We start from the raw sequence: 18,745 nt of genomic DNA on the forward strand, positions 1-18,745 counted from the left end.
AAGATAATAACATTCATCGTTATTAGGATGTACTGTATATATACGGCCTATAGCATCTGTGGCAAATACATTTTCATATCCTTCAAGTGGTGTTCCTTGTTTACGACGCTGAAAAGACTTTGATGATGCGTTCCATGTGTAGTAGCGCGGCATATCAGCATACAGCAAAGTGCGAGCGAATTGATCAGTTGCACAAATTGAGAAGAAACCTGTCAATGTGGTCACAGGTGGACGTGCCGCTCTATCCACAGCGTTGTTTGGGTTGAAATACACTCGTTGTCCATTTTCTAAATGAACTGCCAAATGCAATACAGTGGGATGTCTTTCATGAATTGCAAACGAAAATATGCGCCAAATAGCCTCATTGCTGCTTACATAGCGACCCATCTGATAGTGAGACACTTCATCATTTGTGTTTGTTACTGCGAACATGGCCATGTCGCTACCTTTGTTAACATATTTACATATGTACTTTATGGATTTCACAGAGTTACAAAATTCCACGTTGATGTGAGCTTCAAAAGTTTTGGACAATATGGGCGAGAACGGTACAATCCAATCTACATGAAAATCTTGTCCTTTTATCTTGACATCTACAGATCGTCCACCGTCCTCAACTGATCGCCGACGATACAATGGGTAACCATCGATTCCCGAGATGGTTTCAGCAAGCAAGTTTCTCGGGTACCGTTTGGAGCACTTGCCGTCGATCATACAGGGTGAGCTGTTGTTGAAAACTCCGCAAGGTCCATGTATCATGTGTTTAGTTACTATCGTATGCAATTTTGGGTCAACCGTTTCATCAGGAATTTCGGCTGAAATAATGGAATCAATTTCTTCTGGCCTTATTTTGTCAACCAACCAGACTAATATATGAGCATGTGGCAAACCACGCTTTTGCCACTCAACAGAGTACATCCAACAACGTACTTGGCCATACACACGATGCTTTGTAATGAAATTCATTAAAGATTTTAATTTTTGCTTGTAAACTCTGGCTGTGATGTCATGCCTATCAAGTGGTGTTTGGTTGTGTAGCAGTTCTTTTTTTTTATTTCAATCCATTGTGGGTTACAGGTGAATGTAATAAATAGGTCTGGACGGCCATACTTTCGAACATAAGACATCGCATCTTGAGCGTACTCGTGCATGTGGCGCGGGCTTCCGATGTAAGTGGCCGGTAAAATTGTCATTCTTCCTACATTATTTACATTGCCGTCAGCATTGATTGCATCGCGAAGATGAATGTACTCTTCAGATCGAAGCTGCTGTTGGTTAAGACGGATGTATGTCAATCTTTCAGTCTCAATTTTGACGTACATGTCCACTGCATACTGATGAAAGAGCCGTTGACACATCAAAATGTGATTTACTTCACCTTCACGGATCATGAGTCTGTATGCATAATAATTCATGGCACTGACTTTTTTGTGTGTATCAGCACCTGGAAGTACATATGATAAAAAAATACATTTATATATTGAACATATAAAATATTTTATTTTGTATAATCTAATTACCTGTTGTTGGATTAACCATTTTGATATTAAAATGGTACCCATCTTCTCCCTGCCAGAAAATTAATGGGTATTGTAAAGCATCATAAGCTCTATGCGTTTCATATACACGTTTCAATTCATTGTTCCGGCGATGAAGTACAATATCTCTTGATTGCAAATTCTCTCCAACAACGACAATAGCCACTTCATCTATTGTCGGTGAATTAAACCTCCTTGCATGCTCTCCAGCAGGTGTTTTGTCGGCTCTTATTACAATATTATGGCTGTCTGATGGCATCCGATCCAGTGCCATTTTGAACATCTTCACTAATTCATTATTCTCGTGAAGAAATGTTTGCAGTTGTTGGACAATGATTCGCTTGACGGTTGGATTATGACCACAACGTGTATCAACTTCCACATCTTGATTGCCCATAAAATAAATTTGCAAAAATTTATGATCTGCATCTGGCACTGGCAGCATTGCCCCCAGTAGGTGATGAATTTGTCCTTGTATCTGTAATTGTTTAAGAACTGGTTAAATTAATTGTGATACAAATACAAATTAGAATTTCACTAAAACAATTATGGTATACTACCTTGAAAGTAGGCATGAACCCGTCTTGTACTATATGCGTTGCACCAAACGATGTCATTTGGAAGCAATTATTATATTTTTGGATGTTAGCCAAGAAGTGTTTAGACTCACTTTCCATCCCATTAACTAATGAGTGTAACGGTTCAGGTGGTGGAACCAATTGAGGCAATTGTACATTGCCACCAGCACAACATAATCCTGCAGGTTCACTACTGTACTTTAATGCTTTACAATGTTGACAAATGATTGACATTTCTCCAATCGTCACAGATTTGTCGGCACTATAATCAAATTCCGGATCGTAGGAAAATGCTCCTCGTTCGAGGTTTACAGGAGCATTGCGTCTGCGGAATCGATTAAATTCGTTATCCCGTGCTCGCTGCTGTTGTGATCGATGCGCACGAACTCGTTCCATTCTCCCCCTATCCACTTTATACATAGTTATTTACTCTTGAACGTAATTCTCCCATACTTGTACGACTGTTATCATTATCAGCATCTCGCTGGTCATTAGTGCGGTTGGAGCGTAAAGTAGCTCGTTGCACATTTACACGACTTCGACGACCTATGTCAGGTCGTTTTCTTTTCCTCGGCATTGTAAGCAGCGAGAAGAAAATCACTTTTAGCAGTATTTCAATATTTCTCCAATTATTTTTTATCTTTTTTTTAACATGAGATGACAAAACCAAGGATGTTAAAGTAGGAGCGCAGCAAAAAGTCTCTAAATTTATGGACAAAACAATGTAACGTTCGGATACACGTGCTTTTTACATGAGATGACAAAACAATGGAACGTTCGGATACACTTATTACTTTCTTATTTCTCCAATTAAATGTTTCTTTTTTTTTAACATGAGATGACAAAACCAAGGATGTTAAAGTAGGAGCGCAGCAAAAAGTCTCTAAATTTATGGACAAAACAATGTAACGTTCGGATTGTTTCCATGAGATGACAAAACAATGGAACGTTCGGATACTTATTACTTTCTTATTTTTACTTTCTTATTTCTCCAATTAAATGTTTCTTTTTTTTTTAACATTAAAGTAGGAGCGCAGCAAAAACTAAAAACGTTTACTTATTACTTTCTTATTTCTCCAATTAAATGTTTCTTTTTTTTTTAACATGAGATGACAAAACCAAGGATGTTAAAGTAGGAGCGCAGCAAAAAGTCTCTAAATGTATGTACAAAACAATGTAACGTTCGGATACACGTGCTTTTTACATGAGATGACAAAACAATGGAACGTTCGGATACACTTATTACTTTCTTATTTCTCCAATTAAATGTTTTTTTTTTTAACATGAGATGACAAAACCAAGGATGTTAAAGTAGGAGCGCAGCAAAAAGTTCTAAATTTATATGTAACGTTCGGATTGCTTTTTACATGAGATGACAAAACAATGGATGATACACTTATTACTTTCTTATTTCTCCAATTAAATGTTTTTTTTTTTTAACATGAGATAAAAATTTGTTTAGGAGCGCAGCAAAAAGTCTCTAACGTGCACTTGCTTTTTACATGAGATGACAAAACAATGGAACGTTCGGAACCTCTTATTACTTTCTTATTTCTCCAATTAAATGTTTCTTTTTTTTAACATGAGATGACAAAACCAAGGATGTTAAAGTAGGAGCGCAGCAAAAGGTCTCTAAATGTATGTACAAAACAATGTAACGTTCGGATACACGTGCTTTTTACATGAGATGATGACAAAACTGATACACTTATTACAGGGCATCTCGACAAGATAGAATTTATTGAATACTAACTGTTATTGCCATTGCCAAATCTGTATGTGGGCTTTTGCTATCATGATATAATCATTTGCGCAAAAGCGTAGGGTAGGTAGGTTCGAGATGATGTAGCGTATATGTACGTTCGGGTATCATTTGGTAGCTGATGTAGGGCACGTTTTGAGCTCTTGAACTCCTTAAATTTGTGTGGAACATAAAAAAAGGATAAATATCCTTTTTTTACAAATGTATTTCTGGGAAAAATAAGAATTTATATTTTTGGACTACTATATAATAATTGTGGCATAACTTTTATATACCAATTAAAATAATAAATTTAAAATGAGAAATGATATTTTGATTTATGCTTGTATAAGTTTATTAAATTTAAGACTTCCCAACCCAATTTGCATAATATTTCTATAAATTAACAATATTATACTAAATATTAAATGTTATTTTGAAAATGTACTTTATTTTTATAATATAACACAACCGTCTTAACTCGCTCTTCTAATTTTCATATTACCAAAATTAAAATGCCGTCGGCATATGTGGAAATGGGATATGTTGCCTCTTCGAAATTTTCATATAAATGAAAACTGCGCTGTTAAACTGCTGAAGAGACAGCTTCTAGCTTACGATATATGGCAAACTATGTAGTATTCTATATCTAGTAAGCAATGAGCAATGTGGAGTCTGCACAGGCAGAGATGCCCCGTTATTATAATAAAAGTATTTTTGAGAGTTGGTAACACTGTAAGGTTGGCACCATCAAACATGTCAACACATTAATTATATTTATATTTTGAAATTAAAATAATAAATTTAAAATGAGAAATGATATTTTGATTTATGCTTGTATAAGTTTATTAAGTTTAAGACTTTCCAACCCAATTTCCATAATATTTCTATAAATTAACAATATTAAACTAAATATTAAATGTTATTTTGAAAATGTACTTTATTTTTATAATATAACACAACCGTCTTAACTCGCTCTTCTAATTTTCATATTACCGAAATTAAAATGCCGTCGGCATATGTGGAAATGGAATATGTTGCCTCTTCGAAATTTTCATATAAATGAAAACTGCGCTGTTAAACTGCTGAAGAGACAGCTTCTAGCTTACCATATATGGCAAACTATGTAGTATTCTATATCTAGTAAGCAATGAGCAATGTGGAGTCTGCACAGACAGAGATGCCCCGTTATTATAATAAAAGTATTTTTGAGAGTTGGTAACACTGTAAGGTTGGCACCATCAAACATGTCAACACATTAATTATATTTATATATTTTGAAATTTGAAATTGAAATTTAAATACACGATGTTATGAGCAAAGTTGATATTATGTTGTCGATTCAAAAGTCTTGTTTTAATGCGTTCTTCAATTCGAGTGGAACTGAGAGTACAAATACCGTCAAATGTTTGACAGCAAGTAAGTGGTCAACTTTTATATGGGAAAATGGAATTGTCGTTTTATTGAATTTTCATTGTATTATTTAAAAAGAGACAATTGCTGTGTTTAATGTCAACCATTTCAAAAGATCTATTATTATTTACAAAATTGAAAATATCGTACATGGGTTTTTTCTTAAAAAGCGGCCGAAGGCCATTTTTGGAGAATACAAGTTCCATTATGCCTTGGGTATTGAACAATTTATTGTTCATTATTTATTATTTTATTTTTTTAAACATATGTCAAATCAATTATGGGCGTGGCATTTCTTGAATTCGACATATTTTTTTAAATAACATTCTCTGATGTAAGAACAAAATATATTGAGTTTGAAATTATTATTATTTTCAGTACAAATAAAGTGGTATTTTTTTTCATTTGTGTTTCTGGACTTCATTCACAATTTTGACATTTTTTCATTACTTAAAATAGCCGACAAATCTTTGTTGAGTTTAATTGTTTTCGTCAAATACCATTTGCAAGCTCTATAAACCATGAACATTCTGAAATACGTGGTTTAAAAGTCCTCTTCGAAAGAATTATTTGCTCGACGGCAATTGGTTTTTTTTGAAATTTTAATATGAATTGTTGCAAATATTCAGTTGCATGTGGCAAATTTTCTTCTTTGATCATGCGGTTCGTTTTACAAAAGATCAAATTTATCATTTAATTAATTCCTAGATCAGAAGAAGAAAGATAATCCAAAGTTTATTTTCATGTCACCACGTATAAATCAAACATATATCCTTTGCATAAAAACATAACCATTTTCAAATGACAATAAATTGAAATTTTATTATCAGATTCTTCATTTATGCGAAATATGATAAAAAACTTATGAAAATTCGCTCGAACAAACACACATTGGATGGTTTTATTTTAAAGTATTAATTTATAATTAAAAATATCACATTTAGAATTAATTTAAAAGATGATTTTAATATCGGCGAAACAATTCATAAAATTTATCTAAGAACATAGATTTTTTTTTTTCAATATAATGTGATTTAAATCGCTCGATTAAGCGTCAATTTGTGACAAGCAACTTTATTCAGATATATGTAATAAAATGTACCAAAGTGTCAGAGCAAACAGCGTTGGAAAAAAATGTCGCGCCAAAATTTTAGTATGTGAGTGTTCAAAATAAATTTTTTCCAAATCTGGTATGTCAAAATACTTTATTTATTTCAGTCACAATAGGGTGATCACATGCCATTGTTTTACTTTATTTGGAACATACTAATACTTTAAAACTTACGTTAGAAATCGTAAAACTCCGTCGGATTTTTATAATAAATACCAAGGATGTTTTCCAAAATCTAAATTATATTCACTATTTGGAATAGGTCATTAAATACAAAATATGTTTACATATGTATATAACATTGTATTCTTTTTTTAAATGGAAATGTTTACAGCATTTCAATGTTGATTTATAACTTGTTAAACAGTGAGTTTGAATCGAATTTCACATTTTATAATTAAGAAGAAAAAAGAATTCAAAAGAACAAATCAGAAAAAATGTTTAAGTATTAAAATATATATGCTCAAAGTGATCTTTTATATGGAAGCAAACTATTCAAAATGGCCATGTTTGCATAACTTGTATATCATAACTTTAAAATCGTGATATTTTGTTCTTGATGAAATTTTTGCAACATATGCTCAACGCAGATTGCCGAATAAATAATATAACACAAATTACATAAAAATAGGCAACAAGAAAAATGACAAAAAATAAAAAAATTATTCTTATGTAAAAATGGGTTAAATCGTCTGCACATTTTTAAATTATAATAAAAGTATTTTTGAGATGGTTATTTAAAAAACAAGAGAAATGATTTCATTTGTAAAAAATTTACACGAAAATTAACAATATTAAACTAAATATTATTATATAAATATAACACAAGTCTTCATATATTTTCAAAAGCCGTCGGCATACGAATATCAAAAAAAATATGTTGCCTCTTTCATTAAATGAAAACTGCGCTGTTAAACTGCTGAAGAACAGCTTCTAGCTTACCATAATGGCAAACTATAGTATTCTATATCTAGAGCAATGAGCAATGTGGAGTCTGCACAGGCAGAGATGCCCCGTTATTATAATAAAAGTATTTTTGAGAGTTGGTAACACTGTAAGGTTGGCACCATCAAACATGTCAACACATTAATTATATTTATATGTATTTATATATTGAAATTTGAAATTGAAATTTAAATACACGATGTTATGAGCAAAGTTGATATTATGTTGTCGATTCAAAAGTCTTGTTTTAATGCGTTCTTCAATTCGAGTGGAACTGAGAGTACAAATACCGTCAAATGTTTGACAGCAAGTAAGTGGTCAACTTTTATATGGGAAAATGGAATTGTCGTTTTACTCTATCTTACTCGTAATTTTTCCTTATTTGCTCACCGTTTAGACCTACCCTGGACTACGACAAACATTTTAAAACCAAAGTCAGCTCAATCGGCCCAGCCGTTCTCGAGTTTTAATCAGACTAACGAACAACAATTCATTTTTATTTATATAGAAGGTAGTTTTTAGTTTTAAAAATTGTATATAAGTAATGAAAATATCAAAATAAAATTAGAATGAAATTATTCTCTGCTCAGTGAAGGTCTTTTCATTTCCCCCCACCAGTGGTAAGGAATGACAAATCTTTGTTGAGTTTAAACATTTGGTCCTTCAAGCCGGATATAGTGCTCGGCCAAAATTAAAAAGTCCTGTATTTACAAAACAGGCAATATACAAAAAAGCCCTGTTCAAAATACAGGAAAATTAAAACAAAAATAATTGTAAGACGGGTGTATATTCCCGCATATTAACAACATAAAAATAATAATTGAAAGACTGGTTTATATTCCCGCATATTAAACCGATCACATAAGCCGTTTTAGCAGACATTAAACGCAGTGATCTAACTCCCATCCAAGAAATACTTATTCAGCGGCTGTGAGTCGAGATACAGCAAGGTCAACTAGGCGACCAAATCAATATACCTCCAACGATTTCTTTGGAGAATACCAGCAGTTAGACAAATACGAAAAGTGTTGCGGAAAAAATCTTGGGTATTAACAGGAACAAAATTCTTTATGCCCAAGCGGATTTATCCGAAACGGTGTTACACACGTCCAACAAAGTCCGTCATGAAAAATAAATACAAACCAGATACATTTGATTTGAGTCTTGGAATCTTCGTATTCAAGAGGAAAATTCAACTCCTCAGAAAAGTAATGGATGATCTCCACAAAATCACTGCAATAAAAGTGATGATATCAAATTTTTACAAATTGTGTTTCTTCAAATGCACAATTTTCACACAAAATACTTTTCAAAAATTTTTCTTGAAGTTGAAAATTTGTATTTTGAAATAACGGCGGAGTATTTCCAAAATCTCAAACTTTGTAAAGCGAGATTACAAGAAGGAGAACCTGAAATAACTTACAGTTCTCTTCAGCGTGATGTGCTGTTAGAAGATTTTACAATAGAAGAAGAACCAGAAATTTTGTACCGTTTTGACTCGGATTTAAAATGTACAAAAGTTCCAATCTTTTATCTACCTTGTATATATCTGTCTTCTGCTGAGGAAAAAACAGCAGAAGTAATAGAGGAAGACAAAAAACAAAAAAATTAAGTTGAAGAAGAAGAAGAAGAATCACTTGAAGAACATCATAAACCTTCAAAAACTGAGGAAGAACCAACTGAATTGGTAACTTGTCATCTACCTCTTCCGGCAGGCTCACACTTTGGAAAAATGTGGGAAAGTGAAGTCCAGGTTAAATCGTTTGAAGATAAGGACGAAACTGAAGTAATTGACCACATTTTGGAAGATGATGCTGAAGCGTATATCGTACCAAAAAAGGAAAAGATTTCGTAAATTATAGAAAGCAGCCGACAATTATAGTTCGCAAAACTGCTAAAATGCAGAACCATGCGAAAGATGATTAGAATGATTCTGCAACCACAAACAAAAGGAAAGGACCTCAACGTGGGACTAGTGGTAGACGAAGCAGATGCACACCAACGAATGCAGCAAAATTGGGCACAAAAGTCAAGGAATGGAAGCATCGGTATTCCAAACACAAAAAGAGGACTAAATTTAAGATAGTTAAGTTTAAGTATGACATACATACATATCCATATACAGTCCACTAATTTTAAATAATCATTTCTTTCCTTCGGCAATATGTTCAAATATCATTGAACATGCTTACTTATCAGCAAAGCCGAAATTCTACTAAATATAAATATCTATTTCCTCCTTTTAAAATTTCTTAAAATTTCAAACAAAACTTTTTAATTTTTAAAATTTTTATTTTATTGTATTTTTAAGAAAAACTTTATTGATACCTGAAAATAAAAGACAAATACCTGAAATAAAATAGAGGTTAATAAAACCTGAAAATAAATGATAATAAAATTGAATTTGAAATATCTAAAAGAAAAAGAAAGATTAATATTATCTGAATAAATAAAATATATTAAATACATATAGAGTTTACTCTGAAAGCAAAGATTAATTAAATAAAAATAATAATAACATCTGAAAGAAAAGATAAATATTATTTGATCATTTAAAATATAAAACAAACATTTGTTTTCACATATTATATTAATATTATTATGCCTTAAATGCATAAAATACATATGTATGTATTTGTTTTTGCGTATTATAATGGACTGCGCAATCCAATTTAAAACAACACACACTTATTTTCACATACCCTGCCAAACATGAGCGGGTAAAAAACCAGATAATCAGTGGGTAAGAAAGTGGGTAATCCATAGGGTAATCATGTGTACTTTGCCATAGGCCGAGCGACAATTTTACCGTATCACGTACGTATACATGTGATCATACATCTTAGTTGCTCTCATTCAGCAGTGTCATATAAAAAAGTATATCTGTCCTGCTCTAATATCCCCAATAGACGGCTGATGCAGGGTTGCATTTTCTCTTTTTTAATAGCTGATGCAGGGTTGCATTTTAAACAGCTAATGCAGGGTTGCATTTTTTAATTTTTACTTTTAAAATTTAAAAGAAAACTTTTTGATATTTAAAATTTTTATTTTATTTTATTTTTTACATTTTTACATAAAATTTATTATAATTTATATATTAATAAAAATATATTTAATTTAGAAAAATAATTAATATCTGAAAAAAGATTAATTAAAGAAAAGAATTATTACAACCTGAAAATAAAAGAGTGGAAAAATATTATAAAAGACAAATACCTGAAAATAAAATAAAGATTATTAATACCTGAAAATAAATAATAATTACATTGAATTTGTAATATCTAAAAGCAAAAGAAAGAATAATTAAATAAAAATAATAATAATATCTGAAAAAAAGATTAATATTATCTGAAAGAATAAATTTTATTAAATACAAATAGAATTTACTCTGAAAGCAAAAATTAATTAAATAAAAATAGTGATAAAATCTGAAAAGAAAGAATAATTAAATAAAAATCATAATAATATCTGAAATAAAAGAATAATATTATCTGATTATTTAAAATATAAAGCAAACATGTTTTCACATATTATTTTGGATTGTGCATTCCGCCTTAAACGCATAAAATACATATGTACATATACGTATGAACATATGTATTTATTTTTGCGTATTATATTGGACTGCGCAGTCCAATTTCAAAGTACACACACTTTTTTCACATACTTACTTAACAATTGATATTTGCCGCTTCTGATGATATATGTATATAGCTGCTGCTGCTACTTCCAATTCAGTTCTGATATCCAAAGCTATAAAAATAAATGAACTAATTATTTTCAAAATATTGTTAAAAAATCGCATAAAATTCATTTACTTACCTTCTTGTTGTACGAGCCTCTTTTACGATGGTACTATCACGAACGACATGTGTCTTTCAATCGTTTTTTTTATTACCCTTTTTGGGATTTTCTTTTGTCACTATTGACAATTATGTTTTCTTCTTCGCACTCATTCAAATAAATCAAGCAATGAAACAAACTTTTTTTCATCGCATTTAGGTAAACAAAAAATAACCCGAAATTTGGCACTATTGACAATAGAAAATCTCCAAAAGGGTAATAAAAAAAAACGATTGAAAAACGCATGTCGTTCGTGATCGTACCATCGTAAAGGAGGCTCGTACAACAAGAAGGTAAGTAAATGAATTTTGTGTGATTTTTTAACAATATTTTGAAAATAATTACTTCATTTATTTTTATAGCATTGGAAATTGGAAGTAGCAGCAGCAGCTATATATGTACATATATCATCAGAAGCGGCAAATATCAATTTTTAAGTAAGTATGTGAAAAAAGTGTGTGTACTTTGAAATTGGACTGCGCAGTCCAATATAATACGCAAAAATAAATACATACATACATATGTACATATGCATTCTATGCGTTTAAGGCGGCCTGCACAATCCAATATAATATGTGAAAACAAATGTTTGTTTTATATTTTAAATGATCAAATAATATTTATCCTTTCTTTCAGATGTTATTATTATTTTTATTTAATTATTCTTTCTTTTCAGATTTTATCACTATTTTTATTTAATTAATCTTTGTTTTCTTTAATATATTTTATTCTTTCAGATAATATTAATCTTTTTTTTCAGATATTATTATCATTTTATACAATTAATCTTTCTTCAATGTAATTATTATTTATTTTCAGGTATTTGTCTTTTATAATATTTTTCCACTCTTTTATTTTCAGGTTGTAATAATTCTTTTCTTTAATTAATCTTTTTAATTTTAATTCTTTTTCTAAATTAAATATATTTTTATTAATATATAAATTATAATAAATTTTATGTAAAAAAGTAAAAAATAAAATAAAATAAAAATTTTAAATATCAAAAAGTTTTCTTTTAAATTTTAAAAGTAAAAATTAAAAAATGCAACCCTGCATCAGCTGTTTAAAATGCAACCCTGCATCAGCTATTAAAAAAGAGAAAATGCAACCCTGCATCAGCCGTCGATTGGGGATATTAGAGCAGGACAGATATACTTTTTTATATGACACTGCTGAATGAGAGCAACTAAGATGTATGATCACATGTATACGTACGTGATACGGTAAAATTGTCGCTCGGCCTATGGCAAAGTACACATGATTACCCTATGGATTACCCACTTTCTTACCACTGATTATCTGGTTTTTTACCCGCTCATGGTTGCCAGGGATGAGATAACATTAAACACACACACACATGTATTAAATTGTACACTTGGGAACAACCACATGTAGCATAAAACATATCAAGCAGCATAAACAATATGCTGCAATACATACAAACATACACACATAAGTTAACACAACACTTGTTATTCAAGTATCGACTTACAACTTCCGGCACGTGTGACCGAAATGCACCAGAAAGTGCATGGTCAGCGTCTGCACTACCTGTTGTGGAGAATAAGATTCGTGGAAACGAATCACGCCACTTATAATTATTAAAGTTAGAATTAAGTATAAATATTGTAAGTCGGTTAAGCTAAGCTCAGTTTGAAAACTCAAATAAAGATACGCGGTAACGCTGCCCCAATGCAGCTCTGTGAAAAAATTAAATTTTTTTGGTTTTCCAATAACCAAAAGATTAACTGGCGCCCGAGCTAAAAAATGTCATAAATAATAGAGAAAGAAAGGCCCCCTAGTAGCATAAAGCAAACGGGAAGCACTAGTTGCTAGCCAGCTCTATTCGCGAGTGTCTAAATAAGTGAAAAACTAAAGACACACAAAGTGTTATCTGTTAATTAAGAAATACACGACAATGTGCATAAAAACGCGGAGATATTATGAATAAAATTTAAAGCAAAACTAAAAACGACACGTGTAACAAATACCAAACAACTGAAGAAAAGCGTGCACAAGTGAAAGAACGAGCAAAGCAATAACCACAAACCTAACGATGCGTGAAAACTAAAAAATATCGAAAGACTCCGATACTACGGACGCTTTACCAAATAGACAGAATCGTTAGAAATTTTGAAAGATTTGTAGAAGTTAATAGGATTAACAAAAAGAAAAGGATTTAAATGAAGATAAACTTAAAATTAAATGTATGGAGGAAGTTTTTCAATATATAGGAAAAGATAAGAAGGCCACACTTGAGGATTATTATAATCAGGAGACGATTGTGTCTGAGACTATAGAGATGACACAAGTATCATAAAAGAAAAAAAATATATTTAAAGAAAATTAAACAAAATCAATTAAGTCTAAGGTCGAAACCCAGGCACAAAAATCATTAGAAGATGCTATAATCCGACCATCGAGGTCTCCATATAACTCTCCGGTATGGATAGTCCCGAAAAAGGCGGACTCTGCTGGATATAAACAATATAGGGTAGTCATAGACTATCGAAAGCTCAATAAAGCTAACAATTACGGATAGATGTCCTATTCCCAAAATTAATGATGTCCTATCATAATTAGGACAGAAAAAATATTTTTCTGTAATCGACCTTAAAAGTGGTTTTCACCAGATTCCACTAAAAAAATCTGATACAGAAAAAACTGTTTTCTCTATCAACAATGGGAAGTATGAATTTACTCGACTACCATTTGGCCTAAAAAATGCGCCATCTATTTTTCATCGCGTATTAGAAGATATATTAAGACAACACATAGGGAAATGTTGCTACTGGTATATCGATGATATAATTGTGTTTAGCAAAACAGAAGAGGAACACTTCGAACATTTATATAAGGTGTTTGAAACATTAGAAAACGCTAATATGAAAGTCCACTTAGAAAAATGTAAATTTTTCAAAAAAGAAGTAGAATTCTTAGGATATGTAATCACACCGGTTGGCATAAGAACCAACCCAAAAAAAGTTGAAGCCATTTCAAACTTTCCACAACCACTAAATTTAAAACAACTTCGCAGCTTCCTCGGCATGTCAGGGTACTACCGGCGTTTTAAAAAAGATTACGCTTAACTTGCAAAACCCCTAGCATCTCTTTTAAGAGGGGAAGACGGTCGTACGTCAAAGAATAAATCTACTCACATAAAAATAAATTTGAATAGGGAAGCGATAGAAGATTTCATGGAAATAAAAAATTCCCTCACCTCAGAGGATATCATCCTCACGTATCCGGATTACAGCAAAGAATTTGAGCTGACCACGGATTCATCCAACTTCGCCATAGGCGCAGTACTGTCTCAGTCAGATAGACCAATAGCATTTTTATCTAGGACATTAAGCAAAGCGGAAGAGCACTATGCCGCAAACGAAAATCAAATTAGCGACGCACTTACACATTTGAATAAAAGCGAAAGAACAGATGCATAAAATATTAATAATCTATTATACTTTAGCAACCTTATTTCCGGACAAATAAGCAACGGTACGGACCATATAAATAAGCAGCAAATTATTGTCAGTAATTACATAAACGGAGGATGGAGTGATGTGTAGAAGTTCACGCAAGGAGGAAAGTTCTCTGATCGCCATTTACTTGGGAGTGGCCAGAAACGATTCTTTTACACATGGCTCAAGCCGCTCACTACTTCCGGTCTTTGACCAGGTATACTCTGGGTAGCCAAAGAACATCCGTTCGAAGGCGAGCTAATGTGAGAAGGCGAAACATCCCCTACATAGGGTTGAGCGCTGGGTTTGGGACCCGCCACGTAAAAAAACACCCCCAATGAAAGGAAGCAACAAGCCTCGGATGAGAGACCTCCGTCGCCGAGTACTATCATTCACTCTGGTGAATGAACGTCTAGCCACAATCCGCATCAAAGCGAGGTTCTTCAACATATCGCTGATTTGCGCCCACGCCCCGACCGAAGAGAAGGACGAGGTGACAAAAGATGCCTTCTATGAGCGCTTGGAGCGCATTTATGAGAGCTGCCCCCGCCACGATGTCAAAATCGTGCTTGGCGACTTTAACGCCAAGGTAGGCAAAGAAGGTATCTTTGGCACTACGGTCGGTGAATTCAGCCTCCACGACGAAACTTCCCCAAATGGGTTGAGGCTGATCGACTTCGCCGGGGCCCGAAATATGGTTATCTCTAGTACTAGATTCCAGCATAAGAAGATACATCAAGCTACCTGGCTGTCTCCGGATCGAAAAACCACCAACCAGATCGATCATGTTGTGATAGACGGAAGACACGTCGCCAGCGTTTTAGATGTGCGAGCGCTCCGAGGTCCTAACATCGACTCGGACCACTATCTTGTTGCAGCCACGATTCGCAAACGCGTTTGTGCTCAAAAAACGCACGCCAACAAACACAAGGAAGGTTTGACGTCGAGAAGCTGCAATCACAACAGACAGCCGAACGATTTTCTATTCGGCTTGCACTCCTGCTCTCTGAGAGCACTCATCAACAACTCGGTATAAGGGAACTGTGGGACGGCATTTCAAATTCCTTACGTACAGCTGCAACCGAAGCCATTGGTTTTCGGAAAGTGCAAAAGAACAGCTGGTACGACGAGGAGTGCCGTGTCGCAGCGGAGAGAAAACAGGCTGCCTACCTCGCAACGTTACGATCGACCACAACACGTGCGGGATGGGATAGATAGCGAGAGTTGAAAACGGAAGCGAGACACATTTGTAGACAGAAAAAGAAAGAGGCTGAAATGCGTGAGTATGAAGAGCTTGATGAGCTGGCCGACAGGGGTAATGCTCGATAATTCTACGAAAAAATTGGGGCGGCTTACAGAAGGTTTCAAGACCGGAGCATACTCTTGTAGAACCCCTAAAAGGTGATCTAGTGGCCGATGCCCAGAGCATAGTTAAATTATGGAGGGAACACTTCTCCAGCCTGCTGAATGGCAGTGAACGCACAACGCCAGGAGAAGGCGAACCCGATTCCCCAATCGATGACGATGGAGCAGACGTTCCATTGCCCGACCATGAAGAAGTTCGAATAGCAATTGCCCGCCTGAAGAACAACAATGCGGCAGGTGCCGACGGATTGCCGGCCGAGCTATTCAAACACGGCGGCGAAGAACTAATAGGGAGCATGCATCAGCTTCTTTGTAAAATATGGTCGGACGAAAGCATGCCCAACGATTGGAATTTAAGTGTGCTGTGCCCAATCCATAGAAAAGGAGACCCCACAATCTGCGCCAACTACCTTGGGATTAGCCTCCTCAACATCGCAAATAAGGTTCTATCGAGCGTATTGTGTGAAAGATTAAAGTCCACCGTCAACAAACTGATTGGACCTTATCAGTATGGCTTCAGACCTGGAAAATCAACAACCGACCAGATATTCACCATGCGCCAAATCTTGGAAAAGACCCGTGAAAGGAGAATCGACACACACCACCTCTTCGTCGATTTCAAAGCTGCTTTCGACAGCACGAGAAGGAGCTGCCTTTATGCCGCGATGTCTGAATTTGGTATCCCCGCAAAACTAATACGGCTGTGTAAACTGACGTTGAGTAACACCAAAAGCTCCGTCAGGATCGGGAAGGACCTCTCCGAGCCGTTCGATACCAAACGAGGTTTCAGACAAGGCGGCTCCCTATCGTGCGACTTCTTCAACCTGCTTCTGGAGAAAATAGTTCGAGCTGCAGAACTTAATAGAGAAGGTACCATCTTCTATAAGAGTGTACAGCTTCTGGCGTATGCCGATGATATTGATATTATCGGCCTCAACACCCGCGCAGTTAGTTCTGCTTTCTCCAGGCTGGACAAGGAAACACAGAAAATGGGTCTGGCAGTAAACGAGGGCAAAACGAAATATCTCCTGTCATCAAACAAACAGTCGTCGCACTCGCGACTTGGCTCTCACGTCACTGTTGACAGTCATAACTTTGAAGTTGTAGATAATTTCGTATATTTAGGAACCAGCATTAACACCACCAACAATGTCAGCCTGGAAATCCAACGCAGGATTGCTCTTGCCAACAGGTTCTACTTCGGACTGAGTAGGCAATTGAAAAGTAAAGTCCTCTCTCGACGAACAAAAGCTAAACTCTATAAGTCGCTCATAATTCCCGTCCTGCTGTATGGTGCAGAGGCTTGGGCGATGACAACAACCGATGAGTCGACGTTACGAGTTTTCGAGAGAAAAATTCTGCGAAAGATTTATGGTCCTTTGCGCATTGGCCACGGCGAATATCGCATGCGATGGAACGATGAGCTGTGCGAGATATACGCCGACATCGACATAGTTCAGCGAATTAAAAGACAGCGCCTACGCTGGCTAGGACATGTTGTCCGGATGGATGAAAACACTCAAGCTCTGAAAGTATTCGACGCAGTACCCGCCGGGGGAAGCAGAGGAAGAGGAAGACCTCCACTCCGTTGGAAGGACCAAGTGGAGAAGGACCTGGCTTCGCTTGGAATATCCTATTGGCGCCACGTAGCGAAAAAAAGAAACGACTGGCGCGCTGTTTTTAACTCGGCTATAATCGCGTAAGCGGTGTCTACGCCAATTAAGAAGAAGAGGAATTACATAAACGAACTTAAAGAAACAGCGCAGAATAGGATTAAGACTTTGGAAGACGACATTCAATTCATTAAACATACCTATCAGGTTAACAACGATATATCGCTTTTACGCAATCACGTGGACGACATTGGACAGACAATTTTTTCAAGCAAATTAGACATAATACCTACAGATGTACTGACATCTACAGAACTAAATCTCATTACCGATTTCGAAAGCTATAGCCACATAAAAACAGCAGTACTTTTCCAGAATAACGCGATCATTATAACCGTCCTCATACCTCAATATTCCAACAGCATCCTATCCCAAATCAAAATCGAACCCCTTCCCTATATAAACAATAAATCATTAGTTTTAGACAAATACGATGTACTAGTAGATGAAGATAATAATATGTACAATGTAGAAATTAAGTATAATCTGGAGAAAAATTATTAATTAATATATATATTAATTAAAGAGAAGGATCAATGTTTAGGAAATATATTAAAATTTGAAGAAGCAGCTTGTAAGCTCAGAATTTGTAATGAGCAATCTGTAAATGAAGTGCTACCAGGCATACTAATATTTAAAAATTTCCAATCAAAAATTAAACAAAATATAAAACAACGAGGAACTTTTTTAATAAAATTTAAAAATTGTGAAATAAGCGTATTTAACATATCATATACTAATGTAAAAAAGGAAGTATATGAATCCTTTGTATTACCAAATGTTATAACTAAAATTAAAGAAAATACAAATTTTGCTAATAAGGAATTAAGACTGGAAACATTGTATGTGAAACAACTCCAGCATGAAAATAATATTGAATTTTTGATAAATAAAGCGACAGTTCCTCAATAATTAGCTTATTATTATTAGCTATAAAAATCGTCAAAAGGTACATATATTTATCACCCGAATCTAGTGCAGAGGACGTACTAAACATGCGGAAAGGTCCTTTTTTGCAAATAACAACGGCACACCCTACAAGCAACACCGATTTGGGACAATCGATTTAAGAGGGGA

The 18,745-nt window shown here is 34.3% G+C and overlaps 1 protein-coding gene across 1 annotated transcript; it reads right to left on the reverse strand.

Annotated features, from left to right (window-relative positions):
- Positions 1-584: 584 nt before the first annotated feature.
- Positions 585-2,207, reverse strand: LOC126765296 (uncharacterized). Its single transcript, XM_050483013.1, has 2 exons — positions 1,521-2,207; positions 585-1,444 (listed from the first exon to the last, which is right to left on the reverse strand). Exons 1-2 carry the CDS (start codon positions 1,981-1,983, stop codon positions 975-977), a joined length of 933 nt encoding a protein of 310 aa, XP_050338970.1. The 5' UTR covers positions 1,984-2,207; the 3' UTR covers positions 585-974.
- Between the last annotated feature and the right edge of the window lie 16,538 nt (positions 2,208-18,745).

The sequence above is a fragment of the Bactrocera neohumeralis genome, unplaced genomic scaffold (genome assembly GCF_024586455.1).
Source record: "Bactrocera neohumeralis isolate Rockhampton unplaced genomic scaffold, APGP_CSIRO_Bneo_wtdbg2-racon-allhic-juicebox.fasta_v2 cluster10, whole genome shotgun sequence".
Classification (NCBI taxonomy): Eukaryota; Metazoa; Arthropoda; class Insecta; order Diptera; family Tephritidae; genus Bactrocera; species Bactrocera neohumeralis.